Source organism: Atractosteus spatula, chromosome 3, assembly GCF_055471065.1.
Source record: "Atractosteus spatula isolate fAtrSpa1 chromosome 3, fAtrSpa1.hap1, whole genome shotgun sequence".
NCBI lineage: Eukaryota > Metazoa > Chordata > Actinopteri > Semionotiformes > Lepisosteidae > Atractosteus > Atractosteus spatula.
This window is the reverse complement of record NC_142708.1, coordinates 56,166,350-56,181,285: the sequence shown is the minus strand read 5'-3', so window position 1 is coordinate 56,181,285 and position 14,936 is coordinate 56,166,350. Positions and strand designations below refer to the sequence as shown.

Here is a 14,936-nt window from a genome sequence, read left to right as displayed (position 1 = left end):
TATCTTATACTCTGCTAGAAAGCCAGTTATGCTATAAAATATTGTCTTTTTTTTTGCTTTTTAATTTTAGTTTTCTTCTGTTTTTATTATGCTTTAGCCCACTCAAGCAACTTCAAAAGTAAAAAAAGACTGCTAATCCAAAATTGTTGGCAAAACTTTTATAATACAATTTCCAACGTTGGAAAAATGTATATATTTCATATTATGATTATCAAGTTATGTTGAGCAATAATTGTGAAATATTCTTTACACAACCATAAGTATTGTAATACCTTTGTTTCAAGTAGGATTTTTAAGTCCTACAATTTCAAATAAACTAATCTCGACTGATTTGACAAACATGGGAGTTAAGACAAAGAACATAGCACAAATTTTATGTGCAACAATAACATCTATGTGGCATGGTTGTTTAAAAAATGATTAAATAAAAAATATTTAAATTTGAGTGGGAAAATATAACAAACATAATAAAGTATATATCAATGTTTCTGACATAGGAGGAACGAGATGATAAAACACCTTGAATGTTTAGATGTATAATCCTCTATAACGAATAAAAACGTACAGTAATTGTCCTGTGGCTGAATGCTTTCCCTTTTTATGTGGCTCCTGTAGCATTTTGTACCAAGTATATACATAACATTTTTCTATTAAGATTTTTACACTATTCTTTTCTTTATAAGCCAGTAATGAAGAACAGGTTGATACAGCAATCTATACTAGAAACATTCCATGGTAGCTAATGGTGATCATTATTAACTTCTAATGACAGGATGTCATTCAAGGTATATTTTGTGAAGTCAAGTACATTAAAAATAAAAGGTAAACAAAGTACACACCTTTCATTTGATATCTATGGCTAGGAAAAATTCACAAAACCTGTTTTTTGGTCACATGTCTGCCAGTAATCCTAGCATTTTTGATCATAGTACTAATTCACATGGAAAAAAAAAACAGCCTGTTACATCTGCAGGATTAGACCCCTTTAAATTCACCCCTCTCTATACAAAACTATCATCCTCCCTCACTTTAGAACCAACTAAAGTGGTGTCTGTCGTATCCAACGGCACTGCTTTCAAGCCTGGGTGGAGTGTTTGGGTTGGGGGTGATTGTAGGTGGAGCTGAGTGTGGGCAGAGTTTCTGTTTTCCAATTTTCAAAAAGAAGAGCAGTTTGTTCAAAATTGGTTTTGCACTAAGCGGAAGAACACACGGGGCACAGACCCTCTTCTATTCTCTTCTAAGGCCATCTGAGGTTCAGCAATGTGTCATGGAAGCTGACCTGATGAAAGGGGGAAAAACGTTGATCCTGACAGAAGGCTGAGAAATAGGCCAGTCTGGTCTGAAACAGGATGAGCCACTACGGCCGTGTCTGAATAAACGCACAGCCTGACAGCAGGGCTGCTTAGAGAAGACTAATCCCAGCCATTCTGTTACAGACTGCAAAGGCAGAGAAGAGCAGATTACGACATGACTACAGAGATACAGCACCATAAGGGGAAAAAAAACACACCAAGTTTTTCAGGTTGACCCTTTGTGGGGGAAAAAAAGAATACCACTTAACAAAAACTGTTAAAGAAATATGTCTTTCATGGATGTGAATTCAGTTATAAAAACAGCTGCAAGAACAATTTCCTCAGTTCTTTGGTGTGCAACAAGAACCTGCAATTCTCGCCCTAAAAATCGACAATTTCCACTGCTACACCTTCTATCTGAACTGTAAATTATTAGCAAAACGTAAAACATTTTCAAACTTTTGTCTCACCAAATATATTGGGCTATTCATTATATCTAAAGCATGCAGGATCCTTGTGTACCTGAAACATTTCCCCAAGAGGAAATGTTTTCTCCCAACATAGCTTTCTAAACTTTTGACCATTGAGAACTTGAAATTCACTACCAGCCAAAAGTGGTAGGAATTACCAACTGGGCTACGACCTGATAAATACTCATAAATCTTTATGCATAAGTTAGTTTTCACAAAAATTTCTCCTGCTTCCACTCCAGCTGAAAGATCAGTCTATCCTTTTGGGAGCACATCATGCACTTTCAATCAGACCTGCAGTGCAGCTAAGAAATTAGGTTCTATAATAATCACCTCAGACCAGCATGGAAAGTCCAGAATTTCAGTATAATACTATTTTTTGGTTATTCTGCAGTCAGTACCCTTTATGTTTTATTAATGCACCCACTTACTGCAGTGCAGTACAGGCAAGGCTGCATACAGTATTATGTGGTAAATGTTGAAAGAGAAGCACACTCCTATGTGTACAACAGTATGAATTCCATTCACAGTCAGGAGAAGGCAGAATGACCTTTGGCCTTGAGTGGCAAGGTGCTGTCACCCCTAGGCACACATGAAATATGTTGTTGTTTTTAAAATGTATCCATTAAGATTTATCATGGCTCTTTGCCTGCCTTGTTTAATTAGGCACAAGGTGTTAGAACGATAGACTTGTGTGAAACATATTAGCCACAGAGACTCACAGAGGCACAGGGCTGTAAAAGTGGGGAGAAGCAGGGCAGTTACACAGAAAAGGAAAAACTGGGAAAACACTCTAACCTGCTAAGTTCATTTTCTTCATTGATTAATCAAAGTAAATCATTATTTCACAAGGTTAGAGTTCGAGGCTTGTCAATGGAAAGGTGAGGGTTCAAATCCCAGGTGAGAACTGCTGTTTTGCTCTTGAACTTGGAACAGTAAAAGACCCAGCTGTCTGAATGGGTGTAAATGTAATTTAATTTGGACAAATGTGAGCCAAATATGTGAAAATACAAGTACTTTCTTTGCTTGGAGCTATAACACAGCATAGACTAAATGTGACTTTCTTCCAATTATTGTTGAAAGTCACAAGTAGCCCAACAAGGTCATGTAGAAAAAATATTTTATTTTAAAAATATTCGTTAAATAAAAGAAAATTTACAATGCATCAGTTTGACAAAGTATTTCAAATGTAATAGTGACAACCTAAATTATAATTTATCCACAATCCATGAGTTAAAAACAATTTTAAAACATTAAAATTGTGAGTTGGAGGCCCGGCCACAGGATTTACAGGAATGTTTTAGTCAATATTTTTACCGTACAGTATATTTAATTGTTTAGGCTATTGTTAATTTTCTGAATATAATGAAGTAACACAATTAACACATAAGTATTATTAGTTAGACAGAAGTAACTGAATAATCAGCCTGTGAAATGCCTGCTGAAAACACTGAAGTTATCTTCCCTTCTGCATTAGTTCTCAAGGATGACAAGACATGCAGAGTGAGAAATGTATGGTTGTTGGCTTTTAGGTGCCAAGCTGACGTGTGCATGTGAAAAAGGCCCGACTCTAACCTCGCTACAATGCCACAGCTCGATGAAGATGGAGGAGACAACGCACAGTCAAGTATCTTCACCATTGGTACAAATCTTTGAATACAACACTCGAGATTCAGCACAAAAAGTCTCAGAATACCAGCTGCTCCCCATCACGCATCCGAAAAAAATTCTGAAATCTAATAAAACATTGTTAGATTTATACGACTGATACTGTAATTAAAAAAATGCGTATTTGTTGCTGTTTAGACGGGTGCAGATAGATTGACTTACAGTAGGGGCCCCATTAGAGCAAAACCCAAATGAGCTTTTCAGCTTCAGCTTTGAAAAAGGACTCAGTCAACTCGCTATTGCACCAATTGCATGTGGCAAAAAAAGGTCAATGCAGAGGCATATTACTCCAGAACATGAAAGAGTTATAAATTATAAACACTTTTTTACTATCAGTGACTTTAGAAATAAGAATCCAGAATCCAATGATCAATGGTCTTACAGCTCTTGTCAGGACACTGGGATATGCAATGTGAGTAGACAACACTGTGAGTAGAGTTTATGTATGATTAAAAAAATGATTACTTCTGAAGGCACTATATAAACTAAAAGTAAATATGGTGGGACTTGGGACATTTCCTGACTTCCTAGCTGCATTTCACATTGTGTCAGGGATTGAATTGGTCTGTTCTCAAATCTCAGCCCACTTCCACAGGCATAAAAAACCTCATTCATGAAGTACTTTCTGGTCTTTTGAAAAACAAAAAAATACTAATGTTTCCAAACCAAAAAAAAATTTTTTTTTTTAAACAGGGATCCTTAAATCGTCACAACATCCTTGTGCTGTTTAATTAAATGGGGAAGTAAACAAAGCAGCAAATGTTTTATTCATGTGGCTAACAGCAAACCCAAAAGTAGACTTTAAACCTGTTAGCACCGAAAAACAAACAGAAAAGTTGACAGAGCAGGCTGGCAAAGTCTAATGCACGAAGGAAATCCACATACTGTTTTGCCACTGACAGAAGACACAAAAACTAAAACACATCCAAAAATTTTTGGGAATATTCCACAAAGCCTGAGCAGCCACAGACCACATTTAAAGTCAGGTTTCAAGTCTGCACAGAAGTCAGCATTTTGAAATACCTATCACAATCCTACTGCTATTATACTTGAGCTGCAGCGCTCAAATGTTGAAAACTGCTGTATTTCTGACAGAGGTCTTAAACTCTTGAATTGACCAATATCAAGTTAGGATAAAGGATTTAGAAGAGAACAAATTCTGGATGAGCAGATGTACAAATGAAATATATATATAGTTTTAAAACAGCTTCAGAGATTCAGCAGACTACTTTGCTTACTTGGTATGTGTTTAATTGCTTGTTGACTGAATCACTCTGCCTCCACAGGTACCTCTCTGGCTCTTTCTAGAAATATGAGACTCCAGATCAATCTTTAAGTCTCCTGCAATGAAAGTAAGGGCTTCTTGAATAGTTTATAATTATTGCTTTTGCTTATCCAACAGCACAGCAGCTTTTAAAAACCAATGATTGCTTTTGCAAGCATTATGAGTACTTAACCCATAATCCCAGGACAGACTGACTTTTCTCTCAGTAGGCTTGGATATGGAGGCAAGTAAGGTCTCTGGGTGCAGTCAACCTCTAGTCAAGGACATGACCTGTGTGTTAAAGCATTGATACATAAAGCAATGCTCTGTGGCACTGTATTTAATTATTTTTGTACTAATAACCATAAAAAAAATCAAGTGCTTAAAAATGATGCTAAGCTCAATAGACAATAATGGTAGTCTGCTAGAACTCAATGGATCAAATCCAGGTTATACTGTATATTGCTGACTATTATGTGAAATCCTCAAAGGGTAGCACAGACTGCTGTCTGGAATGGATAAGTTGCACTTGGTTGGGATATCCTCAGCTCACCAGCCTAAATGTCCAGTAATGAGGCACCAGAGAGCCGATTAAAAAAAGCTCTGCGACCTGTGCCTTCTGCTTACAGTGCAAACACAAGCAAGCCGGTGCCTTGACAGTACAGTCAATTTTGAATGTATGCTTGAGAATTCATTAATTTCCAATGAATTCTCAAGCATTATAGTCATATAGCACATCCAAATGAAGTCTGATAATATTGTTGCCTACATCTGCCACCACCTATCTGCAATATTTCATCTTCTTTTATTCCCTCCCTCTTTGTTCATCTCCTGCTGGTCCTCTAGTTCGTCTGTCTACATTCTCTTGCATTGCTGTGGTCATTTGACATACTGTACCATTGTTACTTTCTGCCGCTTGGATATGATATAGAATTTATATGATATGTACATATATACAGTATGATACAGAAGGCTGTGTAAGATTTTGTAATATCCTTTTAACAAGGACCATATTCTTGAGATTCTGTAACATACTTAGACTCCAACAACATCTTGTATGCATCCTGTAAAAGGGTAGCATTGCTGTTGTTTCATTTGCTTTAGAATGTACATTTACAAACTATTAATCTTCCTAGTATTGTAATAATTTTTCAAACTTGTCTTATTTTAAATTCTATTAACCTATTTTTGTTTATACCACGCTACATTGTGCAATCTTCCATCAGTATTTTTAGTTTTGTTTGATTTTTGTGATGTAAGTATTCTTAAAGAATTAACATTCATCTCCATCTTGATTTTTCAGACAATTCAACACAAGGAAGTTTACCAAGCGCAAGAAGACATTCTGCCCTTCTAAGTTATTGGGCTGCTAACAGCTAATTGACCCAGGATCTCATTCATTCTTTTTTTTAAAAAAAATACAATATAGCTGGGTGATTTGCTCCATACTATCACAAACCTTTGTGCAAACAAAGCTTGCCGTCTTCAATTCCAAATGCACCTACCCTTAGTTTCCATTAGTTTAGAGTGGTTTGAGCTACACTGAATATTCTGTGGATGTTGACTCTACCCCGCATTGACAGGAGTTAAGCGTCACATTACCTGTCCATAACCTTTCCTGACAGCACCATTTTAAATTGCTGTTGGTTCCTACACAGCCTGATATATAAAGATCATACGGTCATACGATTACCGCTAAAGAAATACTAATTCCATGGCCATTTTCTAAACCGTGACCATCACTGACTGAGGGCGTGAACTTTCAGTTTCTGTTCAGACCAGTACAACACAGCAAAGTAAGAGCACTGCGAGTTTATCTTTATTGTTGATTGAAATGGCGCTGATAGTGCTATGTCATGTCCCACGAATCGATCACAGTAAATAATATTAAATGTCTGCAATTTAATAAGCAAGCTATTACAAAAAGGATTTCTCAAATTATCCCAGATCCTGTATCCACCCGTGGCCATTGGTTTCTTCTCAAAATACAATATCGTTTGTGTTGATGTGCAAAGCAAACAACACATACATACTCTGCGAAGAAATATAACTGAAATATTAGGAGATAGGCAAAGTATGCAATTTATATCATGTCGAGAAGCTTTACTATAACGTACTATAAATAATAGAAGCAATAAGTATTTGTGGTTCTACTTACTTTCTTGATCTGTTTTAAAAATATCACAGGCATAACCTCTTGAAATACCTAGATATGAAATAAATAGAAAATACATATGTGCATATAAATACATCTCTTTAAAGAACTTAAATATTAACCATACCTGTTTAAAAAATCAATTGCTCTGATCGAAATGACACCTTTTCCTTCCGACTGTTTGTGTCCCAGATGCTGTGCAATCCACAGGAAGCTTCAATCGAAAGGTTGTCCCTGTTTATAATTAACCCAAAATTAAATATTGCCAGTATCTCGCACTTTTCTGTTTTATTCCACCATATTTCCACGTCGCCACTGACTATTACGTCGGAATGAGGTTCAGAGGTTAACAGGATGCATCCCGGATATGAACACATGCATTCTGGGACTTGCAGGTTTAAGCGGATCCTTGCCTTCTATTTAGAAACACTGAGCTGTAAAAGACTATAAAAATAATTACGTATTTATGTAGACAGTTTCATTTGACTAAATATTTATAAACCTGTTAGGCACTATGTACAGTATGAATACTTCTTCTAAGTATTTTGTTGCTAAACAGAAATCCTGTATGGCCATATTGTCTTAAATTTCCATTCCATCTCAACTCTTAACCTCGGCTTGACCCAAACATACCAATTTAACAACTTCTTCAAGCTTTTCAGGTGCTTGTGTTTTAAAGACAGCTAGAATATCAAGCATGCACACTGGCTTTCTTAACTGCTCTTTTTAACTAAACAGTAGAGGCAGGAGATTTGCTGCTTGGCATATATAATTACACCTTGATAATACCACGAGAGTAGGTCTCGATTCTTGCTTTATAAGACACTATGGTGCCATCTACTGGATTTCTGAAGCACAACAGGACATTTTCAGAAACACTGGGCCTATACACATGAACTACTATACACATCACAATCCATCAAAACAAAGTAAATTCTTGAAAACTTTTTAACTTGAACTTCTTTTTAAAATATTTTTCTTTATATGCATATGCATTAGTCACAATCACTGCAAGGGGACCTGTAGCTCAAGCCTGATTATTTTACTAACACAGGTTTCACTTTGTTACACCTCTGACACATCAATACGTTAACGATTATTACATTTAGAAATTCTCTAGGAAACAAAAAATTAAACTATTTGTGAATTAAGACGTCCTGGCCAAATTTCCCATTGGCCTTTACCAATCATGGTCTCCTAATAATCCCCATTTATGAATTGGCTTCATTACTCTGCCCTCCTCCCCACTGATAGCTGGTGTGTGGTGAGCATTCTGGCGCACTATGGCTGACATCGCATCATCCAGGTGGGGCTGCACATTGGTGGTGGTGGAGGGGAGTCCCCATTGTCTGTAAAGCGGTTTGAGTGGAGTGTCCAGAAAAGCGCTATACAAGTGTAAGCAATTATTATTACTAGTTTAATAGTCATTAAAAACCCAGGCCATTCATCCAGTGCTTGTCCTTTTAACCACACGCTTAAGTGGAATCGAGCAAATTGCTGATTTCAAAAGACACCAGATTTTCCACTGCTACAAGGGAGTGCAGCATATAACATTATAAATCTGTAAATTCAAAGCAATGTTTCACAACTGACTGAGACTGAGTGAGACCTCAAACCACAATTTGTTTCCAATTTTTTTAGGAAAGCAAATAATACATTGGTAAAACTGTTGTGATTAAATAAAAATGCACCACATTAAATCAATAATGTGAGAAAGTACAGAGCGTAAGAGTAGTAAATAAAAAAAACAATGTCATGATATACAACTATCGGAGGCACCAGAAGCCTTACAAAAGAGAATGGGTTTTGATTCCATTTCAGATTTCTATTGTACAGTTTAAATATTTTTCTAAATTATTACATATTGATATACATTAAACACAGTTTACATTCAGTTTATACAAAAAACAATTCTGATGTGCCCAGAGTCAGAGGTCATTTTTTTTTACAGAGGAAAAAGGATAATTTAAATAAATCATTTATTATTTCAATAATCCAGGTAATCTCCGTTGGGTAGGAAAAATCTTCATTCTTTCAATTACAGCGATGTTATATTAGTCCATCTTTTTGTCAGAAACTGCTGTGGGTCCATTGGCAGTGGAACTGTTCGCTTCCCCATTGCAGTCACATTCCGTCTGAAAGGAAATCCAGTACATACCAGTAAGCCGTAATAAAACAAGAGGCCTTCCCTGAAATTCTGAACAACTATGTTACACGAGCCCTGCCATCTGAGTAAACAGCATGTGATATTTGCATGCTTCAGGTGTTTTTAACTCCTGACATGAATGAACAGTCTGGTTTGAATGTCAACTAAAATATAACGGCAATGTTTTCGATTAACACAATTTTCTAAAACTCTGCTTTTTAAAACAGTCTTTCCTGAAGTCAAAATGATCTCCTCTTGTCCTTTGCAATTTTAATGGTCTATGAATTACAGGCATTAAAACCGTTTTAAGGATTTGAAAAAGTAAATGCCAGACAAAAAACATTTTAGGAAATATATTTACATTTGTCTTGGCCAATGAGAAAACTATCAATAAAAAAGAAAGGCAACGCTCACTATGTTCCAGCTATAAAGCACAAATTCTTGCAGGGTTTTTTTTTGTCACAGAAAGGTTACCTTGCACGTTCCATTACTTTTCCCTTTTTCTGCTGCAGTGCCTGTCCGATTCTCTTGCACTGCTTTCTTAGGCCAGAGACGGCTCAGGATGGGAGAAATGAAGGGGTAAATGATGGGCTCCAGGAATTTCTTGTAAACCCACAGCAGGACTGGAATGACGATGCACGGAATGCAGACCATGGCTGGAATGAATCACTGTAGCTGCTTCTCACAATCAGATCTACAAAAACAACAAACATTTGTTGCGAAAATCAATCCAGAGAGAAGCAAAGTTCTAAAAACAAAAGTTTCGAGTCCCACAAGGAAAATGGCCGCAGTAATTTTCGTAATTCAGTAAAATAATGTTGGGAGCCGCTTAAGACGAACATTTTTAACTCAAATGAATTCACTATCAATACAGTGTACTTTCGAAGTTTATAACATAAATCCATATATACAGACTGATGAAACTATGACTTCAGTGACGAGTTAAGCAAACTAAAATTAAACGTTTCGTAAAAACTGTAGAAACTGCTAGGATCTAATTTAACGTGCTTAAAAAAATACACGTATTTAAATTAAACGTTTTGCTAGTTCTTTGTAATACTATTTGCATAACCAGCTAGCGCAGCAAACCTAACTCAAATATTTTAACAGTGTAATACAAATTAAACACCAAAACAAAAACGCTTGATTACAAAAGCAATATAATTACTCTTACATTTTTCTCTGAATAAAGGAAGCATGTTGTCTTTACCGCAACAAAATACTTAAGCTTGGATATTACATTGAATGACGAAACGTCATGAAAATCCACTTTCATACTTTACGTCATTTTATTATGTTAAGTCGATCTATAAAACTAACAGTTTAGCAAATAAAGAGTTAAGTGAAAACCATTTACCTTTACTAAATGATCGTTTTCAACAAAATGAAACCTAACCCTCAATTTGTTCCAGAAACAGCCAAACTATGAGAGGGCAGTCTTCGGCCGAGTTACAGAGACGCCATCAGCTGACAGAAAAAGACGGTGAATTAACTAAGACGCCCCCTAGTGTTGGAGGCCAAAACATTTTAAAGGACAAAAGCAGGATGTTCCATACAATATTTTTATAAATATTATATGGTTTTAATACCCATTATTGTTTTAATACATAGTGTTTTAAAGAAATACGTTGTTTTTCCAAACACAATATTTAACAGAATGGTTTAATTTAAATCAAGGCTCGATTAATTTTTTGTTGGACAGAACTAGCTTAATCATGAAACGAAAAATGTAACAAGCAAACATCAGAAAAGCTGTTTTCTTAAACTGCATATTAACATTTATACTTTTTGCAGTTTGTAGTGTAAATTAACAGGATTCGCTTTTTTCATTACAGGTTTTTGTGGTTATATATGATATAGAGGGTTCATAAGCTGATCGATTATTCAGAGATAAAATCGCAATAAGCAACAAAGATATAGAAAAATCCTTAATAATAATTATCTCTTATCATACGTTCGAAAGTGAAACTATTCACATAAAAGATTAATGAGGATTACAAATGTTTAATGTTTAACAAGTCTACATAACCTAAGGACAGGCAATTTTTCATATCTGAATGTGATACTGTAAGTGAATATTCTTTACAGGAAGCGACTAAAACAATCCAGCCCATCTCAGATCGTGCAAAAAGTGTTTTTTTTATATTTTTACAGCAACACTGGTGAAGACGTCTCCTAAAATGAGTAACGATATTCAACACCTGCGTTAGATCAAAAGAATTATTAAACACTAAACGACTGACAGTCATTAACATTTCCTTAACTGTAACCTTAACTTTCTCGTTTTCGGTATCAGGTTTTACTGGGTTCAAGTTTAACATTAAAAACAAAACAAACAGAACCGTCATCCACGTATATTTTTTATCAAAGCGTCATGCTGTTCATTTTCGAACACAGACGAACGAAATTAAACAACAGGAGGAATTACATTGAAAAATAGGATTTCAGTCTCAATCCACAAATAATGTGTATATAAAATATTTTTTTTTTGTTTAGCTCTCCCCGTCAAAGCAAATGTTTTTTTTAAGTTTTTTTTATTTATACATAAATAATAACAAAAATTACAATACAAACAAAGCAAATATCTCAAACCAAAACATCACTTCCACCCTTCTCGGGCAGGTTGGTAACTGTAGTGTAACGGCCCGAAGGCAGAGAACCCAACCAGCGTCGTCCTTGCTCGGAAGCGCGGCTGTGAGATCCATGCCCGTCCAATCGTGCGGCCCGCTGTTGAGCTGCGGCTCTCGGGTATGCCGCACCCAGAGAGGGGGGCGGGGAGGCGGAGCGGCCGGGGACAGACGGCTGGAGGAGGAGAGCGCACACAGAAGTGCTGGGGATACGGAGGGTTTTTGCGAAAGAGCAGGGGGAAAAAAAAACACACACACATACAACTCTAGGAGAAGCGGTACGGCGCGGTAATATTCTTTCGATTCTTTCAAAGGTAAGATCATGAGACGTCTGCAAGTATTGGCTGTGTATTGCTATTATGTTCTATTTACCATTTGTAAAAAATATGTAGCTTTTCTCCTACAGGGCTACTACTATAGCGTAGACGGTCCTGCAGAGGGGCGTGTGTGCGGCAAATTGTTTTTTGTTTTTTCTTTTCTTTACCCAGGGAGGTTGCAATTCAGAGAAAGAGAAATTGACATTCATAGGCTGAATATAAAAGCAGAAGAAATAGCTTTGTTCGTGGTATAATTAAAATATTCAATGGATGTTACAATGAAGCACCAAAATGGAAGTAAAGTACATTTCATAATGTTCTTATTGGGTACGTCTGGGCTCTAGCAGCACAAATTCTGCCCCAAACTGTTGAAAATTAAACACCAATGTTAAATGAGATCATTCGAATATCGAATTGGTCAAATAAATCAAATAAATCAATCTGCTGTGTAAATTCAGGATGACAGCGTTGCAGTGGTATACAAAATCCAGAGTATTTAGAAAACGTAAAATTTGCGTGTTGTTGTCCCATGGGGAATCATAAAAACGTCCCGCTTCAAACATGTAGTCTGTTTGCCTAATTAACCTCTTTAATAACAATTATAATACAATTAACTTGATGTCGAAGAGTCAACTAGTTGACTATTTATTAGTAAGAATATTTTTACTTAAAACTATAATTTTTCGTTGATTGTGAGTGGATTTAGGATTCTGCTGTCATGCTGCTATAGTTTGTTATTGGCGTAATATTTTAGGTGAAATATTTAGACAGATACACTTGCTTTAAAAGATTTGCTACGTGAAATAATTTGACTTAATATCTATGTGTGTGTGTGTGTAAAATGTATTTAAATAGTAAGCATTTTTCTTTCAAGCATACCTTCAAGGCTGGCATTTATGCAGCCTGGCCTGACTACTTCTGTGTAAGCTTTTTTTTTAGCTTTTGCTTTTTAAATTAGGCCTAGTCACACAGTGAACTATGAATTTTCAATAGGATCTGAAAAGTTCTAGATGCATTGCTTTTCAGTCGCAGTAGTTTTTTCACTAAGAACTTGGAAGTCCAGTTGATGACACAGTCCAGTTTTTGTCACAGGACAGAGAAACGACTGCCACCACAGTTAGGCAAAGCGAGCGCTTGTCGATCAAAGTCAGCCGAATGTCATAACATGTGCTGGATATATCGGAGCATTTGTATGTTTTTCAGTTTTAAGAGATATCCTGCTCACAGACTCCAGAACAAAGGGATGTAAAGGGACTCTTTTTGTTGGTGAAATTAATCTCTTTTGCAAGCATTAGATGAAAATGCAAAAAAAAATGAAGTGTTGATAATGGCCAAGATACATACCAGTGCTTATAGATATGTTCTTTAATCTGCCATATATTATACACATAAATGTTTATATAATGATCACTATGCATCAATGAGGCCTGTCTGGTTTTCCTTGTGGTTTGCCAATGTCCTGCTCTGTATGTGCGATGGTGTTAGCATCCTTCTACAGCAGAAGCTACTGATATTCTCCTTAATGGATTTTATTTCTGCTGCTTTTTTCATTAGATCTTTTGCATGTTGCAAAGTGGATAACAGCACTCAGTGCACAATGTTTCATCTGAAATAAAAATCTATACTTCCATGAGAAATCTTTGTGTAATAGTCACGCTTTAGTTTGAAGAGTGAAGGCGGACAATGATGGTTTAACCTGAAATTAAATGTTTGAATTAGTCAGATGGGGAAAAAATGGTCTTCGTCATCTTGGAGCCTAGATATGAGATGTTGATCACCCACTGTGATGGCCACATCCATGTTCCAATAATGTGAAACTGTGGTGAAACATACACCACATTGTAGTTCAGAGAAGTTGCTTATTTCATGTCTTATAGGGAGTGAACGTATACACAGTCAATATAAAGGAAATAACCTGCCTCCCATCCAGACACAGTGGATTGTTTAAAAATGTTTTATTGTATTTCTTTGAAATGTTGTTTTTTTATATATATACTCCTGCATGCACTGTAGGTTTCTTTCTTGGGGCCTTTCACTGCTGAAAAGTCATATGACACCCCACCGCTCAATGTGTTTGCAATCATATTAAGATTATTACAGTATCCTTTGGCATGGGTTTGCTTGGCTAAGGAACAACTACCTAGCCATGAGAGTCAAAGGTCTGTGGATCAAGTCTTGTCAAAATCAATTGTACTGGTTATAGGGTCTTCTTCCGATGCGATTTTTAAATAAGTTTATGATTTTCTAAAGTCTCCGTCTTCATCTCTAAAACGACATTTTTGGTTCATTTAAAAAGCTTAAGCCTATGCAGGCTTCAGAGTTGCAGAATCCTGCTGAAGAAATGCAGATGAAACCATGATAGCATTGAAGCTACTGTACAACATGTGTTGCATACATACAGTACAGATGTAGTATTTCTTCCAGTACCTCCTAGTGTTATGCTGTGTCAGAAGTAAATTGAGACACCACCGTTGCACTAAATAGTGTAATATTAATATTCCCTTAAAGCAAGCAATAGTATTGGTGCCAAAGCTGTTAACTGTGTTCTGGCAGTCTGTATAACAGTTGAATGTCTTGGAGAAGATTTAATTTCAGTGATAAAACATCATGAAGACATCAGAGGGAGTGGTTGACTTGTGCATTTCCTGAATCTTGTTTTTCATTTCGTAAGTGTGGTGGTGCGCATCCTTTTAGCATATTTTTAAGCTTTTGCCTGTGTGATGAGGGTTCCAGTAATAAAGTTTGAAGAAGCCAGATGTATGGGCATCAGTGCACAGAGCTTTACCAGGGTGATTTAAGTTTTTCTAATCTCCTTCCCTGCTATGCTTTGTCACAGTCAGCTTTGAAGATCTCAGCAGCTGAGTTTGCTGTCATAGCAACTAACCATCTATCGGACTAATTTACAACAATTAAGGGTAATCTGTTATAAAAGAATATAATCTCCAATGGACAAGCATTGAAGTACAATGGAGCATAATGTAATATGGGTTATCAGTT

General features: G+C 36.2%; 3 protein-coding genes across 7 annotated transcripts in view; 1 reads left to right on the top strand and 2 right to left on the bottom strand.

Moving 5' to 3' along the window:
• dym (dymeclin) overlaps nucleotides 1–7,183 on the bottom strand; it is a 147,033-nt gene extending 139,850 nt beyond the window's left edge. The window contains exons 1-2 of one of the 2 annotated variants that reach the window (XM_088910898.1): nucleotides 6,977–7,170; nucleotides 4,669–4,771 (exon numbers count right to left, since the gene is read on the bottom strand). The gene's annotated coding sequence lies outside the window, so the exon portion shown is untranslated. Of the gene's footprint in view, nucleotides 1–4,668; nucleotides 4,772–6,976 lie in introns of both variants that reach the window. The other variant, XM_088910899.1, reaches the window with a different exon arrangement.
• Nucleotides 7,184–8,653: 1,470 nt separating this feature from the next.
• On the bottom strand, nucleotides 8,654–10,464 carry c21h18orf32 (chromosome 21 C18orf32 homolog). The gene is made up of 3 exons (XM_088912134.1): nucleotides 10,353–10,464; nucleotides 9,470–9,689; nucleotides 8,654–8,984 (listed from the first exon to the last, which is right to left on the bottom strand). Exons 2-3 carry the CDS (start codon nucleotides 9,647–9,649, stop codon nucleotides 8,904–8,906), a joined length of 261 nt encoding a protein of 86 aa, XP_088768260.1. The 5' UTR covers nucleotides 9,650–9,689; nucleotides 10,353–10,464; the 3' UTR covers nucleotides 8,654–8,903.
• A 1,304-nt stretch (nucleotides 10,465–11,768) lies between these two features.
• add1 (adducin 1 (alpha)) overlaps nucleotides 11,769–14,936 on the top strand; it is a 53,098-nt gene continuing 49,930 nt past the window's right edge. For all 4 annotated transcript variants that reach the window (XM_088910705.1, XM_088910704.1, XM_088910703.1 and 1 more), the window contains exon 1: nucleotides 11,769–11,936. The gene's annotated coding sequence lies outside the window, so the exon portion shown is untranslated. The remainder of the gene's footprint in view (nucleotides 11,937–14,936) is intronic.

Bases quoted from the DNA above. Each gene is read 5' to 3' on its own strand.
- c21h18orf32 (XM_088912134.1), bottom strand. From the start codon at position 9,649: ATGGTCTGCATTCCGTGCATCGTCATTCCAGTCCTGCTGTGGGTTTAC. The intron at 8,985-9,469 runs GTAACCTTTCTG...ATTTCCTTTCAG, and splicing joins AAAGTAATGGAACGTGCAAG to ACGGAATGTGACTGCAATGG.